At 34.1% G+C, this 22598-nt stretch overlaps 1 protein-coding gene across 6 annotated transcripts in view; it reads right to left on the reverse strand.

Annotated features, from left to right (window-relative positions):
• SETD2 (SET domain containing 2, histone lysine methyltransferase) overlaps window positions 1-22598 on the reverse strand; it is a 114286-nt gene that overhangs the window by 49931 nt on the left and 41757 nt on the right. For 4 of the 6 annotated variants that reach the window (XM_072941152.1, XM_072941150.1, XM_072941151.1 and 1 more), the window contains 7 exons: window positions 19200-19323; window positions 18271-18348; window positions 16369-16466; window positions 14184-14310; window positions 7626-7760; window positions 6719-6838; window positions 4901-5563 (listed from right to left, as the gene is read on the reverse strand). In XM_072941152.1, coding sequence (XP_072797253.1) covers window positions 4901-5563; window positions 6719-6838; window positions 7626-7760; window positions 14184-14310; window positions 16369-16466; window positions 18271-18348; window positions 19200-19323 — 1345 coding nt within the window. Of the gene's footprint in view, window positions 1-1985; window positions 2267-4900; window positions 5564-6718; window positions 6839-7625; window positions 7761-14183; window positions 14311-16368; window positions 16467-18270; window positions 18349-19199; window positions 19324-22598 lie in introns of all 6 variants that reach the window. The other 2 variants (XR_012060626.1, XR_012060625.1) reach the window with 2 other exon arrangements.

A 22598-nucleotide genomic window follows, 5' to 3' on the forward strand; every position in this document is an offset into this window, starting at 1 on the left:
AAAAAAAATTAAGAGAAAATGATAGTAAATGATAAATTTGGTAAAATGTTAATACTGGGAAACTGGATGAAGGGTTTAGAGAAACTTTGAGCTGATTTGTCACTAGAATGTATATTACATGAAGAGTACATAAAGAATAGTATTCTTGCAGTTTTCCTGTAAGTCTGAAATTCTATCAGAATCAAAAGTTAAGAACATTAAGAAGGACAATTTATATATTTTCATTATGGTTATATATAAAACTAGAACGTACCAATTTATCTGTACTTGAAAAGTCTCTTCTTAAGTTTCCAACTAACTTGCTCATGGTCCTGAGGGAAGAACAATATTCCTTAAAGCTGTCTTCTAGTCAGTAATTCTATAACATATATATTCCTCCACTTCTCAGACAGCCCTACATCCAAATCACTTAAATTAACTTTCCCTAAACAGAGTCAAGACTTAAAAAAAAAAAAAGAAAGTAACTTCATGAACTATGGAAACATGATCATTATACCTTTAGGGAAACAATTAAAAGAGTTCATCCAAAAGAATAAAGTGTCAAAATGACATCATTCAAAATCAGAATGTTCAGAGCTGCCAGATTCTGTAGTTTATTGTTTAATAACATATTGGCAAACTTTTTCTGTAAAGGACAAGACAGTAAATATTTTAGGTTCTGTTGGCCATCCAGTCTCTGAACCAACTACTCAACTCTACCAGTGCAGTGAAAAAGCAGTCACAGACAATATGTAAATGAACAAGCTCGGCTGTGTTTCCTAAAAAATTTCCTTTATAGAAACAGGCAGCAGGGCAGATTGGGCCAGCCATAATTTAGATGAAAATATCTGATAATTAAAAAATAAAAACAACAAAAAAATAAGAACTCACTGTATAGCACAGGGAACTATATTCCGTTTTTCACAATAACATATAATGAAAAAGAATCTGCAAAATACATATATGTATCTATGTATAATGGAATCACTTTGCTGTACACCTGAAACACTGTAAATCAACTATACTTCAATAAAAAAATTAAATTAAAAAAATGGACTACTAACAAGTTTTAGACCATACTTGCTTTTTATCAAGTGAGATATTTAATTAAAAAAAAATTCAATGTAGTAGTACCTAAAATAGTTCTCCACAGGGGCAATCTTGAATTTTAAAGAAAAGGATAAGTAATAGTGACCCTTATAGATACAGAATAATCTCTATTAAGGATTCTGAAATTTACTACAGAAATCCAGGGGACAATCATTTCATTTAAAAATGTTACACGGTAGATTTCACATACAATATTAGTTATGAGCCAAAATTCAAAGCAGTGACTCAAAACTTTTCAGTTGGGTAACTCTCTGTTTTATTTAGACCTCCTGTAGAGCTCAATGCTTAACTTTCTAGGAAAATAATGTTTAATTAAAGATAATGTCTTCAGATAAAGATGAAAAAGACAGTAAGAATTGTCCTTAAGAAAAGTCCAATTTATCACACATACAAAATGTCCCTAAATGATCTAATCCAGGTGAAACTGTAACTACTCAGACTTCATCATCAGAAGAGAGACACATCCTGTAATCTAAGTGTTTACAAGAGAGGCTCTGGAATCACTAGCCATCACAGCCTATCAGCTGTCTAACTGCAAATGAAACTGCCAAATTCACAGGAACCTTACCTCTTCTCATGATCCAAATGAATGAAGATTTTCCAGTCATGTTATAATTAATCAACTTATAACCAGCTGTTTTGCTCTGAAGTCTAGGGTATATTTTCAGCATGAGGGATGATGTACAACAATTCCTTTTGCAAACAGGAATAAATGCACACGTCCCTGCTGAAAATGTAACCCAGGTAATTTCCATATGAAAATGAATGTATGCTCACGTGCAACAATGTGCTAATTGATGCTTCTTGTTGAGGTCTACTTAGGTGTCAAAAATGTGTAAGCCTTGTAGAGCCAAGGCAGTGGTCCTGTGTATAGAGGTATAGAAAAAGTAGCTCACTTAATCCTTTCTCGCCAGGAGTCGGGATTTTCCCAGAACGACATCCATTGTCGGCAATGGACGCACCAAAATAACGCCGGCGCCAGAGTTAACCACCTCTGTCCTCTTTTCACCTATTATATTTTTCATGCATCATCCAACTTCCCAACCATCTTCCTGTTTCTTCACAGAATGCACGCTAGGTTCTTGTTTTTCTTCAGCACGGAGTTGAAAATGGAGTTGAGAAAAGGAGACACATGGTCAGCTGGTGATGTTAACAAGCTCCTTGCTGCCCTGAGAAGCTAGATGGAAATGGTTCAAGTTACAAGGGGGATCATCATCAGATCTGGGAGGACAAAGAGTAATTCATGAAGCTTCATTCCCTTCCCTCCCACCCTCTTTCATTTACTGATGATCCCTATAGTAGGCCTTTACAGCAAAATTAAGATTAAGAAATCTGAAGCAAACTCTTTCAGTTCTTCACTCCATCCAGTGTGTAGAAAGGCCAAGTGGAACATGTGTCCAGCAATGTTACAGTGGCCCACGAAGGACAGGGAAGCTTGGAGTGGCTAAAGTACTGCAATCTTAGTTCAGTGCTTTTTCATATAATCTTGGAATTAACATCAGAAACTAACAGTGCTTGGGAACAGGTGCTTAATAAAGGTTGGCTGAATAACACATATCCATTTCTACCAATATCTACTTGAACACACAGGTGGAAGTCAGACAGAAGTAGTTAACTCTTTCAATGCCGGGATAGTATGGATATATAGTAATCACATCAAGTCAAGGTGTTTCTCTAAGACATGTTCAAATTATGGGTTCCCTAGCTAAAGCACTTTTTAAAAAGGACAAACATAATCAGTCTTGAAATTAGAACCATGGTAAATGTTAATTAGAATGACAGATGAATTAAGAACCCTAGCACAAATGCGTAATAAAACATCACAGTTCAATCAAGTAAAAACATTTCTCAGTAAATGCAATTCTAGATGGGTAATGATTCCAGAGCAAATTGTAAAATTTAAAGGAGAATTTTATTTAATGACTTCCTTGATGCTTAGAATTAGGATAAATCCAAAGTATGAAAGTTAAGAAGGATGGATATATTTTAAGTACAAATGAAGTGTTAAACCTCAAGTCAAGAGGATCACCAAGCTACATAGTGCTATACAACCACTTTGATCTTTCAGGTAGGAATGAAAAGGATAACAGAGAGGGGGAGAAATAATTTTGTAGGACTCAAAAAAATTTATGTCTGGAGTGTGAGTTTAAATTACCAGTTATACTTAATTGAGTTAAGGATATTCCAGATATATCATTATAATTATAATTTTAAAAACCTACCATATAGAGAAATAAAAATCTAACTTTCCCCAGATTTTAAGAAGAGACAGGTTTTTGAGAAATTAGGATGACTACCTTTTTTTTTTTTTTTAATTATGTCAACCAGAGCCTTCTCAGGCAAAAGTGAACTACTAGGTCTACAACCCCACTCTCTCTCTAAAACTATGTCTATAAGGACTTTTCTATGTTCACCTGTATGCTTGTCTCCATTTCCACCTTCCTTACTGAGCCAGTCATAGTACAGGCCCTACTAGCAGTCTCCAAACACAAGGACTTCTTCCAGGGACTCCTGTGCCTTCACAAAGCAGGCTTTAAATAAAGGTTCACACAAGTAACTGTCCCAGTAGCTCTTTCAATTAATTCAAACTCCAGTTCCTGCGTTCACATGTTATGTCATAAACAGATTAACTATGAATCCTTCCTTTTATATTTATAAAAAGGTCAGATATCATAAGGCTTAATAAGGCTGAGTTTACGCTGAACTGTGAGCAATCAAAGAGTAGCATGAGTAAGAGCTCAAATGGGTAAACGAGAGCTGAAACCACACCATACTTAAAGAAGGGTCTCAAAACAGCAAATTATGAATGCCAAAAATAAGAACAGTGCACAAACAACCAACTACTCATTTTGCTCAGTTTAAGGACAGTTCCTTATGGGTCAAATGGTAGTATCTAATGGGCAAGTTTTGTAGTCATAACTGGGAACGGAGAGGATTCAGGTGTTCATCTTGCTGCAAATCTGTATAGGTGGTTTATTTGGTTGCTTCACCTCTGGCAGAAGAGAGGAGGAACAGAAAAATAGAAGCTAGGAAGTAACCTGTTCCCACAGAGTCCTCAAGACCGGGATCTCAGATCCAGATCACTTATAATCAAAATTTATCACATGTCTCCTAGGCTCACCCTGTTATTAACTCTTGTGTCTATCCAAGACCCAGACTGGGCTCTCTGCAAAGCAAACCCTGAACATCATGCTACATACTTTAATAAGTGATTATATAAGTATTAGGTGTGAGGGTTCCAGAACTCTCTTTATTTTTCTTTCAGATAACACCTTTTGACCAAACAGGCATTTAAAAGCAGGCCTATTTCAGAAACAACGATACTGAATATGAACTAGTTCCATATAAGGTTGTTTTACTAATTTATGTTCAATCATTTTTGATGAGAAGCTGCTATATCACCTTGGCTCTACTTAATTTTAAATTAATTTCTCGTTAATCCAATACTAATTTCCAATTATTTTAAACATTCTTTTTTCTTACATAGACTCTTTCAATGTAGAATCCCATTTCATATGCAAAGGATTTCTGGTTTTGTTTTTTAATGTAAAGAGCACTTGAATGACTGAACTCACTGTTGTGATATGCTCCTGTAAATGAGGAAAAGGGGGACATTTGTGTATCAGTTTGGCTAGTATATCTCTTGCCAAGGATTAAAAGATGTTTGAAACATTTATAATCAGCTGACAGAGAGATAGTATCTCATTTTTCAAAAATACACATCGGCAGAAAAGTAGGTAACTTAACTTAAGTTTTATGGAACTCTAAACCTGACTAATTCAGGTTAAAATAAAGAAAAATGTTTTCTTACCTTTAGGTCTTTCCAACTGTCCAGGAGCTTGATGGCCAAATCACTTATATCTACTGTTTTATCTGGCTGTTCCTGGCTCCTCTCACTCTCCACATCAGATATACCCTCCTCTTCATCTTGGGATGGTGTTTCCTCAGCAATAGGTTCGTCTAGTTTCGTGCCATTGCTTTCTTTAGGCTCTATTTCAGTGTCAGCCTCTGGTTCAGATGAGGCTAGCTTACTGGCCTCCATAGCAATTTCACTATCAACTTTAGATTCAGGTAGTTGTTGTGTGAGTAGCTGCTGTGACTGTAACTCTTCCTCATCTTCTACAGGGATGTTTTCTAACTGGTCAAGGTCCTCCTTGCCATCTTTGCCTTCTGGCTCACTGGTAGCATCAGAGATCGCACTGTCCATACTATTTTCACTTATAATTTTAAGTCTGCGAAACATTAGCTTCTTGGGGGTGTCTGTGTCAGCTTCTGTGCTCAGTTTGGTGGAAGGATCAGGTGTGTTGAGTGGTGTGTGAGCACGTGACGTATTCTCACTAGAATACCCATCTCCCTCACTCAGCTGAGGGACAGCAGTCTTGGTCTGAGACCAACGTTGAATAATAGGAAGTACTTTGCTTTCCTCCAACATATTTTTAGTAGGAATGGGTAAATGTTCCAAAGTCTTTATAATCTGATTAAACACAATTAAAGAAAAAAAATCACATCACTTTGTATAGTTAACTTTTCAAACCTCTGGATGGGACTTAGATCATTTCTGCAGAAGTAGTAATTTTTTTCACTCTTTTATTAAGACTTAAGTCTTGTAACCACAGAAGAATTTAAGTGTCACAATATTATTTCCCTCTAGAAGGGAAGTAAAACTGTTTTAATAAGAATGACCAGCAAAATGTGGTCATTTTGCGGAGCAGGTGACTGCTCACAGTATCAAATAGGACTAATTTGATTAATATTCCCCATCAATAGTTCTCAAACCCAGGTAGATTTTTTTTTTAAACAGATACACTACTGGAACTCATCCTAGATATCTTTTTCGAAAAAGCTTCCCAAGTGACTGCAATACAAGCTTTGGAACTATGCATGAATATATATTTAAATGTCTTGTATACACACAAAAAAATGCAGATAGTGCTCCCCAATGTACTTCTTCAAGAACCCCAAGGCTTCCCCAACTTCTACTTATTGTTAAATCTCCTAGAAGGATAGAGACAAGACAATCACTCATCTGCCCACTCTCATGCTTTTGTTTTTAAAAGTATATTATTAAGTGACTTTGGAATTATTTTGGAAATTACGATTAAAAAGAACTACATTTAAATCAAGTTAGAAAATACTGCGCATTTCATGGGAAAGTATAAAATATAACAATGCCCCTAACAATGCTATCAGTATACACTTACTTAGATCTTTTAAAATAGTTGCTTACTCCTTAAAATGTTCTTACTCTTGTCATACAAAATTCAGCTCTTCACTAATTTTTTAGATGGTTTCCCATCTCTTTGAAACCATAGTTTTAGCAACAAACTGGATCTTTCACTTAACTATGTGAAGATAGAACTATTATTCTATCTTGCTCTTGGCAGTTCTCAACTATATACTACTAACCTTAAAAAGATACCACAGGAGAAAAAACCAGAGGCAAACTCACTTCTACCAAGTTGTTTATAAAGCTGTAGTTACAGAAATGATATTGGGATGATGAACTTATATAGTTACTTAATATCAGTGCTAAATACAGCACTAAATTTATTATCACTGATATTATCACATACTCTCAACCTAAAAAAAAAAGTATATTAAGAAACAAGCAAGTTGAATGTGAACTGACCTCTTCCTGAAGCTTCTGGTTACTTTCCCGGCCATCACCTAGCTCTGCCATCCAGATCCACAACAAAGACAGTCCGTGACGTTCCAGAAAGGACTTCAGGCAAGACTGTGAGTGTGTGTTCTTACATAGGGGAAAAGAAACAGGATGCAGGGTATTGGGGGTTGGAGGAGGGAGACAAACAATACCAGACACAGAGTTAAAGAGGGCCTACAGAGGGACTAAAGAGTTTATATTAACAAAAAAACCCCTAGAAACTCTATTTTGATTAACTCAACTAAAACTGTGCAATTAATAAATGCTTTAAAGTAAGAGGCTATAATCTTTTTTTGATACCTAAAATGTATCCAGTCAACCTGGACTTTACGAAAGTAGAGAATTATATAATTATTAATGTAATTTACAATGAAATTCAATTCTGAAGGACTAAGAAACAAATTACATTCACCATTTTTACTGAAGCTAAAACTTATAAAAAAAATTTTTTAATTATTTTTTTTTATCCAACTTCTTGTGGCATACTTAAACTAGAGTAAAAAGAAGATTACTGTTAAAATTCCTTGCTTTGAGATCCTGTGGTAAAAATGGCCTTGGCATGCTACTAATCAACGTGGGTAAAAAAAACCTGTATCAAGTGTCAGGAACTGTTACACACACAAAGATCCCACCATGTTCTTTGCGTAGAAAAAGCAAACAAGATCTGTTAATAGATTAAATGATGCTAAACCCTCAAGACAGTCTTAAGAATACAAGTTTTCAAAGTCATATAGAACTCACATACTCATTTTAAAAAAAATAGTAACTCTTCTCAACAAATTTATTCCTTTTCCATTCATTATTCTGGATTGTAGTTTAAATGTCCCACCTTAAATTCAGAAATAAAAAATAAAATTAATATCAAAGTGTTCACCTGTATGAGTTTAAGACAGGTAAGTTTCTGCTCCAAAGTTTCAATTCTAACCATTAGCCGGGATAAGCTGAGGACCTGGTTTTTATCAGACAGACCCTCACCGTTCTCCATCAGAGCTTCTAGCTCTCCATCCACCTGCAACAGCAAAGAAAAACATGGTTATAAGATAACAGCAACCACAAAAAATCCTCATTAATCTAAGAATCAAACAGCCTAAAAAGATGTTTAACCTCACCAGGAAAAACGTGTTTTCCTTAAAGACAACAGTGAGAAAACACGTTACATTCATTAGATTGGGGAAAAAATTAGTAAGTCTGATAATATCAAGTCTAAACAAAGATGCGGATCAAAAGGAACTTGAACACACTAATGAAAATGAAAATACAAATTGGCATGATCAATTTGAAAAGCATTTCATTTATTCATCAAATATTTACTAAGCATTTATATGTCAAGTGTAATTCAAGGTGCTAAAGACATTACAGTGAAGCAAAACAAAAAAAAACTGCCTTTATGGGAGAAAAAAGAACAAACTATATTAGGTGAAAAGTATGTCAGGAAAAAATAAAGCATTAGCTTAAAAAATAAAATATTTGTATCCCCTATGTCTAGCCATTGCACATCTAAAACTAAACCCTAGAGAAACTTCTGCACCTGTGTACTCAGAGAATCAGAAGAACACTCACTGAACAGCCATTCATAATAGAAAAAAACTGCCAACAACCCAAATGCCTGTGGCCAGGTTGGATAAATTGGCATGTTCACATAATGGAATATTATACCACAGTGAAAGGAATCAAATGCAGCCAAATGCAACATTTAACTATCTTACAAACATAATGTTATGTGAAAAAAAGTTCCAGAAAATTGCATGCTGTATTAATCTGTTTTTATGAAACTCAAAAACAAATTTCGAGCTGCATGTCTGAAAAGTCTATTTTAAAAAGGCAAAGGAGGTAAGACAAAATCTAAAATAGTAGTATCCTACAGGGGCTAAGCAAGGAGAAGAAAGCAGAGAAGTGCTCACAGCATATATAAAGCATACAATTATGCTTTATAACTTAAATACGTTCTTCAATTGTTCTAAAAATATTTAAATAATACAGAGCAACAACAAAAATAATGTACCAAAGACTGTTTTCCAGCTGTGTTGTAGCTATTATAAATGATATAAAGAAGTCCTCACAGAACGTACTACTGGGGAGACAAAATTAATTCATAGAAAACGAACAATGAAGCATTAACTGTAAATGTTAATGTTAAGAAACCTCAGAGGCCTAAGAAGGAAAGGCGCACTTAGAATGAGAGTCACCAGAAGTGAATTCACTGAAGTGGGGTTAAAAACAGGTAAGGTAAAAACAAGAGGAGGGAAGGAGTTCAGGAATGAGGGGAAAGTCTGAACAACAGGAAATGGAAAATTATGATAGTGTATAGCTCAGCTTGGCTGGGGGGAATGCCACCTGGTTAGGAACTGAGAAAAATCTTATCAAAAGTGAGGCTGGTGTTAGATTAGAAGATCTCAGATGTAACACAAAAGAATTTGGATTTGATGTGAGTAAGAGATAGTTCTATTACTGAATCACCCTCTCAAAATAAATGATCAAAATGGAATTTGAGAATAACTAGTGTGACAATAACATAAAATCTAGAAAAGATAGAGAATGAAGGAGAAGAGACATAACAACAGCATTAAATTAACTTGGCACAAAATGAAACTCTTGTTACGGTAAAGAACAAAAATAAATGAGAAAATGTAAAATGCTGCCTGCAAGAAGTTGAAGATACATAAACTTATTTTTTTCCTTCTATAATGTATATTTGAGGTCCATTCTTTTTCATCTCAGTATCATTTCTTGAGTTTTGAATAGATTAAATATGTGAACAGAAAAGTCAATTTACAGTTAAATCTTAATCTAAGACAATTTCCTTTAAGATATTTTTCCTTACATATCCTAAATGTAAAAGCTTTCTGTGTCCCAAATTCCAGAGGATTAGACTGAGAAAGACCAAGGGTTTAAAATTCCACGTTCCCCCTCAAATGCAGGAATCTTGCTTTTGACAATTCTGAGATGCAAATATTCACTGAGCTAAGAGATGGGATTATTTTCTTTTCATAATTAGGCATGTAATGATTCTATAACTCTGAAAACTTAAGAGACAAAACTGAGTTATTTTCATTCATTCAATAAACATTTATTGAACAGACATCACTGTATATAGGCACTACTAGAATATAAAAAGGTAGAGTTCTTAAGGAAACAGTAAATATGAAGTAAAACTGAAGAAACTAAAGTATAAATAACAAAATTTTGCAAACAAAATACAGGTGAACAACTTTTCAACATTCTTATTACGATGATAAGCTTAATGGTTGTATTGATATATACACAAAAGTAAGTCTGCCAATTCTAGTGGTGATATGATACAACTTCCATAATTTTGAGTACTCAAGTGGACAATCGATTGTACAATTTATAACTTTTAGGGTATGTGAGAGGGAGGAAGTTGGGAGATGACGGAGTCTGACAGCTTTCATTAAATTTACTAAAAGTATTTATTTTTCATTTATGGGTCACCACCTTCCAAAAGGAGTTGTGGTAACTAAAAGTTAACAAAAGTATAAGGAACATTAGGATGTATTTTAATAAATTATTGGTAATTGAAAATTTATATGTATATGCACAATTCTATAATATCAAGGATTTATTCTGTTAAGTATATAATCAGTCCAAGAAAAATGTTTATTCTTTATTTATACTTCAGTATTTTTGGCTATGAACTGTCTTTAATGGGTCTAAACTACCATTTTTAATACTCTGATAAAATATAATACACATGCAGAAAAAGTATATTAACAATTAATAAATATATAGGTTTTATAAACAGGTGAGCAATACCCATGGCGATCAACACTCAGGCAAAAACAGAGGGGATGGGGAGGACACAGCCAGCGTTCCTGAAGTGCTCAACATGCCCCTTCCTTAGTAACACCTTCTCTTCTCCACTCTAGAGATAATGTCCCCTAACTTTTTAGGAAATAGTTCTGATTTTTTAAATAGGTTTACTACATATATACAAATCCATAAATATTATAATTTAATTTTGTCTATTTTTAATCTTCATAGAAATAAAATCACACTGGACAAAATGCTGCATCGTTTCTTTTTCATTCAATTTTTCATTTTAAGAGTCACCAGTGTTGTTGCATGCAGCCATAGCTCCTTCATTTTCATGACTAGTTTTTTTCACATATGATTACATTATAATTTACTTATATTAATGTTAATGGACATTTGAGTTGTTTCTACTTTTTCTAATGTAAGCAATGCTGCTGTGACTCCTGATGTACATTTTAAACAAGTCTCTCTCTGGTTATACACCCAGGAGTGTATCTGCTAGCTCATATAATACTTGTACATGCAACTTTAGAAGATAACACCAAAGTGTTTTCAAAAGCAACTGTATCCATTTACACCCCGACCATCAATGTATGAGATCTGTTATCTGTTGTTCCTATGTATCATCAAACTTAATTTTTATCAATCTGGTGAGTATGCAAATGACATCTGATAGTAGTTTTAACTTGTACTTCCCTGATAACTAATGAGGTTGAACACCTTTCCATATGCTTACTGGCTATTTGAATTAGTAATGTGTCTATGGAAGTTGTTTATTTTTTCTTTGTTCTGGCTTTTTTTTTTCTTATTCATTAGAAATAGCTGTCTATATATTTTGGATACTAGTACTTGTTTATTATGTGTTAAAAGCAAATAGTTCCTGTCTTACGTGGCTTTTCACCCTCTTTATTGTGTAAATTACTTACTGTTAATTTTTTTTCCCACAAACTCAAACAAAAGAGATTGAGATAAAGTTTCAGACAATTTCCTGTCTGCACTTTATAAACTACAAATTACAAGTAACATCATATAATAGTAGGGATCTATACCTCCACCAATTAAATATTTAATTAAGTACTTAGTTTGTGACATACCCAAAGAAGACAATCACCTGTCCTGGAAGAACTTACAATTTTGTTAAGTGGATAAGCTGTATGTACATAGATGCAATCATAAGAGCAAAAAATCAAAAACGTTTACCAATCAAGGGCTAATATGGGGGGGTACAGATTACAAAGCCATTAACATATTCTTGTTAATACTGACAATACACACAACTATGCTTGAAACTGCTGCTATCCTGTCCTCTCCATGGCATTTCCTACCCAAAAGAATTCCAAAGACTAACACTTAGGAATTTCAAGAAGTGCTACTTTTGTGATTCAATTTAATTGCACCTGAACAGAATTCAGAATCTAGACATACAGAGGGAATGTCAGTAGGAGGTAGTCCAAGTAAAACTAAACTAGAGTTAAACTCTTCATTACAGTCAAGGACAAATGACCCTTCTAGGAACCTAGATTCATTCCCAGGTCATTCCTCTACCTGGATAAAGCTTCATCGAAAATATTGCTGTTCCAAAAAAACCTTCAAATTCACATCTGGAGCAATCTGGGAACTCAGTCTACCAAATGACTGGATGTTACACCTAGTTTAGTCTATAAGCCAAGGCCTAAACTTAGATGAACACACTATCAACAGAATAAAATCAAGCAAGCAAAAACCAGTAATGCAGTTTTTAATGCTTAAGTTTTGAAAACAAAATAAAGGGAAGCTTCTATGGCAATTTTAGCTTAGATCAACACATTTAACGACTATTTTGTGGTTGCTCTGGAAACTATCAATTATATGAAATAAGAGTTAAAAATAAAAGAAATCTTCATGGAGTTTAAAGAAAAATTTCCTGTAATAGTTAAGACGCTAATAGACTATGATCCAGTGACCCCACTTACATGGATGTATCTTAAAGAAACACTACAGAAGAGACATGTGTAAAGTTACCAACTGTGACATTAAGAGCAAAAAATTAGAAACATAAGTGTTCATTAGTAGGAATATATGTAAATAAATAGTTATATGATGAATAATTTTATAGCAGTTAAAAATATGCTTACATATATTCACATGGGTCAAGTTTTAAAATAAGAGTAAAAACAAATTGTAGAAATATACACATTTATTATAACATTTCTAGAACTTTACACAAAAGAACTCAATACGGTTAAGAGCAAAGACAAGAGCTAGACTAGCTTATTCCTGTAGCCTATTAAGTGATCCTGTAACCTCTCTGTGCCTTAGTGTTCTCATCTGTAAAAGGGGAAATCCTTGTACCTAATTTAAGGGCTTATTGTGAAATTAAGTGAGTTAACATGTCAAGTGCTTTGAAGAGTGCTTGGCACACAGCTACAATATATATGTTCTCTAAAAAAGACAGCTGAGGCAAACAATAGTCTAAACAGCATTTGTTCATCTTGGGTGGTAAAAACAAGGGTGTTTCTTATAAAATTTTCTCTGTGGCATTTTTTCATTTCATTCTTCCTTTTTTTTTTGTAATGGAGGTAAATGGGATTGAATCCAGGACCTGGTACACACTAAGCATGTACTCTACCACTGAGCTATACCCTCCCCTACCCCTTGCATTTTTTCAAATGATCCTTTTTTTGACTTTTTAATGGCCCTTTCCAGTGCTTCCTGCTATCTGTCTTCTTACAGAATCCAGATTCTCCATAATTAGTTCTCTCCAATTAATCTGGGTTTACTGACATCACCTTTTAACTACTATACTTTTATCCCCATTCCCACCTTAAGTCTTCTAGCTTCTCATCTAAATTGTAAGACTATTGCCATTTATAATTCTTAATAGTACTGGTTCCTCAAAAGCCCAAGAATGAGCTAACTGTGAAAGAATCACAGGGGTATCTGCTAATACCTCAAGCCTCCTAGCCTTCCACTAAATTTGTAGGTCTAGGGATGAGCTCAGAAATGTGCATTTTTACTATGGATCCTGCCAAGTGGTTCTGAGGCTAAGAAACACTGCTCTGGTGAAGGGATCCTCAGAAAAAGGAAGGGGGAATTAAAAAATAATAATAATAATAAAATTCTTGTCCCAGTTCAGAGTCTCTTTAGTAGCAAGATACCACTCACTTCCAGTAGTGACTCAGGTGAACTAGGGTAGAAAAAAGGCTATCAACCACTGCTCCAATGTATTAAATGAAAAGACCATTTGAAACTACCCCTTTCACACTCTTGGGTGGCCTGTTATCTTTCAAAACTCACCTTACACTTCAAGGAGGAATTGCAGAGATTTTAAGAACACTCGTAAACAAAAGACAAACCAGTATTAAAATATTAGGAATGTAGATCAGACTTATGTGAGCCAACAGACAAACATTTCACTTATACTTAAGATTAGAGTTTTACAGGCTCACAAAAACTATCAGCTCATGTCTTTTCAAAATGACTTCCATAGTTCTCAGTATCCAGTTCTAATCTCTATGAAACTGAAATGAAAATAGCAAACACGTATTTCTTTACCATGATTATCTCATTTGATCCTGAATTTCTCTCGCTGTAGTTTTGACTTTTCAAACTTCAATCAGGAAAGCTATCTCCCTTCTTAAAATGTACATAGTGAAAACTGAAAGAAGAATGGAACACTTACTGAATCCTTCTTACGAGATCGTTCTTTCTTCATTTTTCCCCCTGCTGCTCTGATGCTGACTCTGTTCTCTCCTCCCAGGTAACCCCGGCAATTAGCCGACCCACAGAAACATTTCTGAGCTTCTTTCCTGTTCAAGGAGCATAGGAAAGATGTCAGTTACATGAAAACAAACCATATAAAAATGCTGATAATATAGCAGTCACGTTCAAGAGAAGTCAACCTAGCCTAAAGAAAAAAAAACTTTAAGAGATACCAACAACTCTATTACTATCTAATGGAAATGCCTGTAAATTACTCTTTAAAAAAAGCCATTCTTTTGCCAATCTTCCTTTGTTAGCTAGACAAAACTAACCAAGAAGTTAATAAGTAATTTCTCCATTTATGAGAATATCCACTAATACATGAAAATAAGAGATCATATACCTATCTGGGGTAAGAAAAACTGCTTAACTAGTTCAACATTTGTTACTTACATGTAAGTATTAACTGGCACAGAGAACAAAATGTACTATTATAAATAGATGTATAGATATAAAATGCATTATTAATAAAGTACACTTAGAAAGAAACAAGTGGTTACTAAAAAGTTATCATTACATAAGGATGAGACACTAATAATATATATAGTAATAAATGATTGTAATGACAGAGTCAAGGGAAAGTGGTAGAAAGAAGTCTACAAGTCTGGGTGCAAACCAACCCTGCCATTTATTTACTCTATGACCAGAGCTACCCAAGGAAAACATGGAGTATTCCAAAAGTAAACTGACAGATTTGGTACATGACAGTAGCAATCAGAGATATAAAACTATTCAATAAATAGCAGGGAATTCCAAACAGCACTTAATTTCCAGTTTCCCTTCTTTCAAATAGGACAGTACAAGCAAACACACACAAAAATACTGGAGCCCTGCATGGAACCTGGTCCATATCCATCCCCAGAATACTTGACCATTGCCTAGATCCATTAGTTTACGAGGTGTTACAAAATGGTGATACCATTACTGTTTCGTTTACTAGCTGAAATAACCTCCTCTCACCAATTGTTTGATTTAACCTGAAGTAGAATTCTTTTAGGAAAGGCAGGATATATGCTTGACTTTTTTCCCTTTTAATTTTTAAACTAGTGGTTACCACTTGACAGAGGGAAGGGAGGAGGGGCAAAACAGGGGTAGGGGATTAAGAGATACAAACTATTAGGTGTAAAATAAGCTATGAGGATGTAAACTACAACTACAATTGGGAATACAGCCAGAATTCTGGATTAACTATAAATGGACTATAACCTTTAAAAACTGTGAATCACTATGTGGTATACCTGTAACTTATATAATAGTGTACATTCAATTAAAAAAATTAGTTTTCAAAATCATGAATTGGTTTCCTTCAATTATGACTAACACAATTTTATTTTTAAAGTATCATTAAAACTCGTGGATTTTATGTAGTGTGTTTCAAACCATTTGCAATTATAACCCTTATTGATGCTTAAGTGTTAATAAGAACTCTCCCACTTTTGTTAAGTGAGAGCCTATTTAAGCTAGCTCCTGAGTCCCTTTTACATGACCCTTCTCATCTTTTTTAATTGGTTTTCTGGTATGATAAAATAATCCAGGGTCATTTTGTTCAATGTCTCTCCCAAACTTGAAACCAGACATTTCTCAAAGGAACCCTGTTTCTTTTAGCGGCATTTTGTAAAACCACAACATAGATGCTAGGGGTATTCAGTGCTATTGCATCATTACCATTGGTTTTCATAGACAGAACTGGGTGACAATTTATTTTTCAGAGTACAATGTGCTGTAGATGAGACAACATTAGTCATGAGTTGATAACTGACATGAATGATGGCTACATAGAGATTTATTATACTGTTCTCTTTATATACACATATACCCTGTTGGCATTTCTGTAATAATAAGTTTTAAAATTATGTTAGAAACAATTATATTGATGAGACAGCATGAAGTTCAGAAGAACATTATGTAGTTCCTATATAATATCCCTTAATGGCCAGTAGTGTTATACAGTAGGAAAACACAAAAAACTGAAAACACAACACTATAGATAAGAACTGACAATTCATAAAACTTCTTAGTAATTCATATCCAACTTTTAGATCTGTATATCCAAACAGTCTATTTCCCCATCTGAAGCAACAAAAGAGAATAGAATCAGTACTCACCCATATCTTTGGAACTGATAGTCAAATGTTAACTCTGAGCCTGAAGGAACCAGTTTGGTGGTAAAGAACCCAACTCTCAGTTGTCCATTCACAGTCCACTGAGATGTTTTCAAAAGAAAATAAATGAGTAACTGGTTAATCTATGTGTACTGGTTTTTTTTATTGTTGTTGTTGTTAATGGAGGTACTGGGGATAAAACCCAGGATCTTGTTATGCCAAGCACATGCTCTACCACTGAGCTATTCCCTCCCCCGTACTGGTTTGTTTGTCTGTTTTTCAAAGCTCATCATCACCTGTCTTAATTTTGATGTCACTCTTTAGAGAACAAAGCGTTTTGTAAATAGCAAAAGGAGAATTTTTTCCGTTAAATAAACTAACATATTTAAGTATCACTCTTATTTAATGAGCTACAAAACTGAATATTATCTATAACATATTTCTAATAAAAGTAACTGATACTTTAACTTATCTTAATACACATTTCCACACAGTAAAGATTCACTTGTACCAAAAATAGGCAAACAGGGAATGCTTGGTGTCACTGAATACCAGGCAAATTTATACTACCTTATATTATGTTGAAAGTAACTATGTTCTAAGATAAGATGGGGCATGGGACCAGGGAAACAATGATGTCAAAAGTTTAATTTCATGAAGCAGTGGTCATATGGCTGAGTGTAGTATCAGGGAAGGGAAGCATGAAAACAGATGCATAAAACTCAAAAATTAAAATGGGGGTAAATACACAGGGGTTAGAACTTATAGTTCTAGAATATGTCAAATGTAAGTTGACAAGAGCACTCCTGTCCAGACCATCTGAACATGTTACTAATGAGAAACCCAGAAGAAAAGAGGTGGAGGGACACAATATAGTTGGGAGTCTCAGTCTCAGAGCAAGACATGTGGCCACCAGATACAGGCAAAACTAGAACCAGAACTTAATTACGTTAAATCAATTCCAGACTGGGTTCTCCTATTCATTGTGTGTGTGTGTGTGTGTGTACATATATTTTTATATTTTACTCCAAGCTTAAAACACAAATTAGAGGGTACTAAGATCATTATCTCAAAATGTTATATCAAATTCAGTGAATGATTTATCAAGTGTCGACCATGTGCCAGGCACAGGGACATAAAGATAAGCAGGACCAAAAGTCTGGCTTTGGTGAGGTGGAGCAGTGCACCCACATGCACACCATATATAAATCCTCACATCTCTGGCCATTCAGTCCCTGAATAAATGTTATTAAAACCATCAAATCTGGCACATGGATAACACTGATACATATTCTGAAATAAAATCTAAATATAATAGTATACACTGAACTTCATCAAAAATAAAATTTAGTTTCTATTTTGGCACTTTTGAAATAATATCTAAAATTATAGGCAAAGAAAGGTGACAAATGCAATAGGAGTTCCTAGATTGGATCCCAGACCTGAAAAATGACAGATGGCAAAATCTGAATAAGGTCTTTAGACTAGTTAATAGTATTGCCAGATTGGGCAAATGTATTATGGTGACATACAATGTAGACATTTGAAGGAGCTAGTGAAGGATAGTACATGGGAACTCTGTACTATTTCCCCACTATTTGTTATTTTATAAATCTAAACTTATTTCAAAATAAACATTTTAACAGAATATGAAAAAATGATTTAAATGATTAAAAAGTAAAATATATGTGCATCTCTGACATAGAATCTAAAATTAATAGTTAGAACAGCAATCTTTTTTTTTTTACATGTATAAGCCTTTTTAAATTGAGAGTGTACACGATCAAAAAAGTCTTAAGACTACTACTCTAGATGACTCACTCTATTCTTGAGAAACAGGGCTGAACTAGCAACAGAAAAGAACAACAATCTTGAACAAATAGCCCAAACTCTACTTCATCTTACTTTTTGAGTCTCACAGTTTGGTTCACAGCTGTGATTCATGAAGCGAGAGCAATTTCCTTTCTGAGTGGCATCTATTATCTAGGAAAAAGGATAATTTAAGACTTAAAAATAAGACTTTAAAACATATGTGCATTTTGCAAAAGAAATGCATCAGGCAAATTTAAGACCCACATCCCTGACCCCCTCCTTCCTTAAGAGAATACTCTCATGCTACTTTACACATCAAAGTGACAAATACCCAACTGTGTCTTCAGCAAGATCTGCTAAATATAAACATTTTACCTATGTGCAGAATTATCTCCACATCTATCAATGTCTCTCTCATTTACTTTTAGCTATTTCTTACATCCTATTACATTCTAATCTCACTTCATGTGTGTAAGACTTCACCTTAAAATGCATGCTATACCACAGTGCAGTAGCTCTCAAACTTGAGTGTGTATCTGAATTTCCTGCAGAGTTTGTTAAAACTCTTGCTAGATCCACTCCCAGTGTGAGATTGAGCAGGTCCTGGGACAGGTCCCTACAATTTGCATTTCCAGACTGAATGCAGAGGCAGATATGAGAGTCTAAATTCTATTAAGTCAGACAATAAAGAGATTTGTAAATGGCACTCCTCACTAAAAAAAAAAAAAAAAGTTTTGAAAATAGTTAATTTTGATAAAAGCATGTTATTTGCGTCAACCTATAATGGGCTATTGTTACTTTTAACTAGCTTAATAAATATTTTTCAACCTCTCAGCTACAGTTTTTACATATATATGTAAATACCTCCCTCTCCCTCATCTTTTTTGTAAGAAAAAAACTATACACACTGCTCTGCTCATTTTCATCACTTAATATATTTAAATCAGTCCATATCAATCAATGGCCCTTTCATAATCCACAGTTTCCAGATCTGTTTCAAAACAAATACGCATGCCGCTTACCTCGTCATTCTTCAGGGCCATGAAATAGTAGTGGATGTTTTTGTTTCGCGCATACTCCTTTACTCGGGCTTTAAACTCTTTATGATCAAGTACCTCTCCACAATACTCCAGGACAAAGGTATTTCTGGCAAATGAAAAAGAAAACAGTATTTCCTTTCTAGGAGCTATATAGAAAACATATATCTATGCAAAAATACTGAATTTAAAGAACTACTGTAAAATGGATAGATTTGTTATTACACAAGATATAATTAAAATATATGTAAAGTGCCTATCATCTAATTGAGGTTAATTTTCTCTTTCCTAATATTTTTTGAAGAATGCTGATTCTAAGCAGCTTTTATAATTTATACACAGAGAGCATATCCTTGCTCTAACTAAATATTAAAACAACTTTTCAAGTTTGGTTTACATTATCATGAAAACAATGATTCACAGCTGAGAAACGGAGAGGCAAGAAAAAATTAGATGCTTTATGGTCAAATAAAAAGAAGTCAACTTAAATACAGCAGCCCTTCTACTACCTTTCTCTCAAAGGTTTCTAAGAATGCTAAAGGTCAAATATACCTTTTCTCTGACTCCATTCTCTGAGTTTTCTGGCATTTATCAACAATTATGATTAATCTCTCTCCTTGGCTTCTTTCACTTACTTTCTATCCTTGATCATTCTTCCCATAGTTATTTACCTCTTTTTCTCTACTGAAGATAGTAATTAATTCTCAATTTCTTCCCCCTCTATTTCAGAGAAGCTCATTCTCATCAAAGACTCCAAGAATTATCTCCATGTGGACAAATGCCTCTCTATGCTTTGCTCCCAAGTTCTGACCTGAAACGAACTACCTGGAAGCCCTGTCTTATCTCTTCAAAATTAACATGCCCTATCATTAACCAAAGAGATTTTTAAAAAGGCAAAAATGTAAATCATTTCTCTTTGTTTATGATATACTGACACAAACAGTGTATTTATTAAAGAAGTAATTAACTGGCCAACTGAAAAACATTACACCCTCTTAGTTAAGAAAATAAAGCAGTTAAAAATGAAGAACAATTATGCGAAAAAGCAAAAATCAAAAACAGGGTAAGAGAAATTAATATATGAATATACACCTTTGTGTAGCAGTCCATCACAAACACATTTAAGTCTTAATAATCAAAATCTGATTACTCATAGATACTCCTTAAAAGTCAAATTACTCTTTTCAAAAAAATTTTTGGGGGGTCTCATTTTAAAAGCAAGAAATGTTTCACAATTGCTGCTCCAAATTACTAGCTTTATGAACAATAATTTCCCTTTCTGATCCCAGAAGCTTATCATTTTGTAAGCACTGCACTAGAATGATCACAAAATTTGAGGTCTTAAAATACTGGACTCTATGTGTCTAGGATCAGTCCCAATCCTTGAGAAAAAGAAAAATGACAGATACATCAAAGGCTGCTATGTAGATTAAATGTGATAATGACTATAAAATGAACCTTATCCAGGATCTGGAACTTCATTTTTAAAAAATATGTCCATTTCCTCTCCTAACAAAAACTAAATTCTCCTCCCTCAATTGGATCTTTCAAAGTTCACTGAAGCCCTGCGACACAGGTATTATGCCCATTTGACAGAATATTATGCCCATTTGACAGGTAAGATGGAATTTACAGAAGTCAGGTGATCTGCACAAGGTGACAAAGCTTGATTTATAGCCTGGGATTTAAACCCCATCCAAATGACTGCTTGTCCCTTTATACTATAAAAATACTCCCTTCTATTACACTAAAATATTCAATTCTGATAATACTGCTCTCAAATCACCTCTTCATTTTAAAAAAGTGGTTAAATACCAGAACCTAACGAACCACTAAATCATTCAAGAGTAGAAACTTTACACCATCAAGAAATCTGAAGGATGCACCAATACCCACGGGTCTAAAAGTCAGGCTTGATGAAGCAGCTAAGAAAAGAATCTCAAAACTCTTCAGTTGCCTAACCTCCAAAAAACTAAATGAGGCAATGTAATAGCGTATCATTCAGTCCTTGAAACTAGTTAGATAAATTAGGCATGGATTTCTTAGAAAAGCTCCATGCCTTAATTAAAAAAACTAAAAACACTGTTTACTCTTTTAAAAAAACAGCTCTTGGTTTTATTGTTTTTTTCTATTTTTCTAATCTTTATTTATTTCCTCCCTGATCTTTATTATTTCTTTGCTTCTGCTGACTTTATGTTTTGTTTGTTCTTCTTTTTCTAGTTCTTTTAGATGATAGGTTAGGTTGTTTGAGATTTTTCTTGTTTTTTTTTTTGAGGAAAGCCTGTATTGCTAAGAACTTTCCACTTAGGAATGCTTTTGCTGCATCCCACAGATTTTGTGTGGTTTTGTTTTCATTGTCATTTGTCTCAAGGTATTTTTAAATTTCTTCTTTGATTTATCACTGATTCATTGATGCTTTTGGAAGCATGTTGTTTAGCCTCCATGCAAGCACTTTTTTCTCATTTTCCTTTCTATGGTTGATTTCTAGTTTCATCCTGTTTGGTCAGAAAAGATACTTGAAATAATTTCTATCCTCTTAAATTTGTTGAGACTTGTCTTGTGTTCAAGTATGTGATCTATCCTAGGAAATGTTCCAAGTGCGCTTGAAAAGATGTTCTATTGTGTCATTTAGGATCTCTGTTGCCTGACTGGTTTTCTGTCTGAAAGATATGTCCATTGATGTTAATCGAGTGTTAGTCTCCTAATACAAAAACTACTAGAGCCGAAAATGAATTCAACAGGGTAGCAGGTACAAACTTAAGACACAGAAATCTGTTGCATTTCTTTACACTAACAGTGAAATATCAGAAAAGGAAAGTAAAAAAAAAAAAAAATCCCTTTTAAAATCGTATCCAAAACAAAACAAAAAAACTTAGGAATAAACCTGACCAAGGAGATGAAAGACTTACATGCTGAGAACTATAAAACATTGATAAATGAAACTGAAGATGATTCAAAGAAATGGAAAGAAACCCCACACTCTTGGATCAGAATAATATTGTTTAAATGGCCATACTACCCAAAGCAATCTACAGATTTAATGTGATCCCTATCAAATTATCTAGGACATTTTTCACAGAAATAGAACAAATAATCTGAAAATACACTTGGAGTCACAAAAGACCCAGAACTGCCTAAGCAATACTGAAGAAAAAGAATGAAGCTGGAGGAATAACCCACCCAGATTTCAAACAATACTACAAAGCTACAGTAATTAAAACAGCATGGTACTGGCACAAAAACAGACATATAGCTCAATGGACAGAGCACCCAGAAATAAACCCACACACCTATGGTCAATTAACCTTCAACAAAGGAAGCAAGAACATACAATGGAGAAAAGACAGTCTCTTTGACAAGTAGTGTTGGGAAAGCTGGACAGTC

This window comes from Vicugna pacos, chromosome 17 (assembly GCF_048564905.1).
Source record: "Vicugna pacos chromosome 17, VicPac4, whole genome shotgun sequence".
Lineage (NCBI taxonomy): Eukaryota > Metazoa > Chordata > Mammalia > Artiodactyla > Camelidae > Vicugna > Vicugna pacos.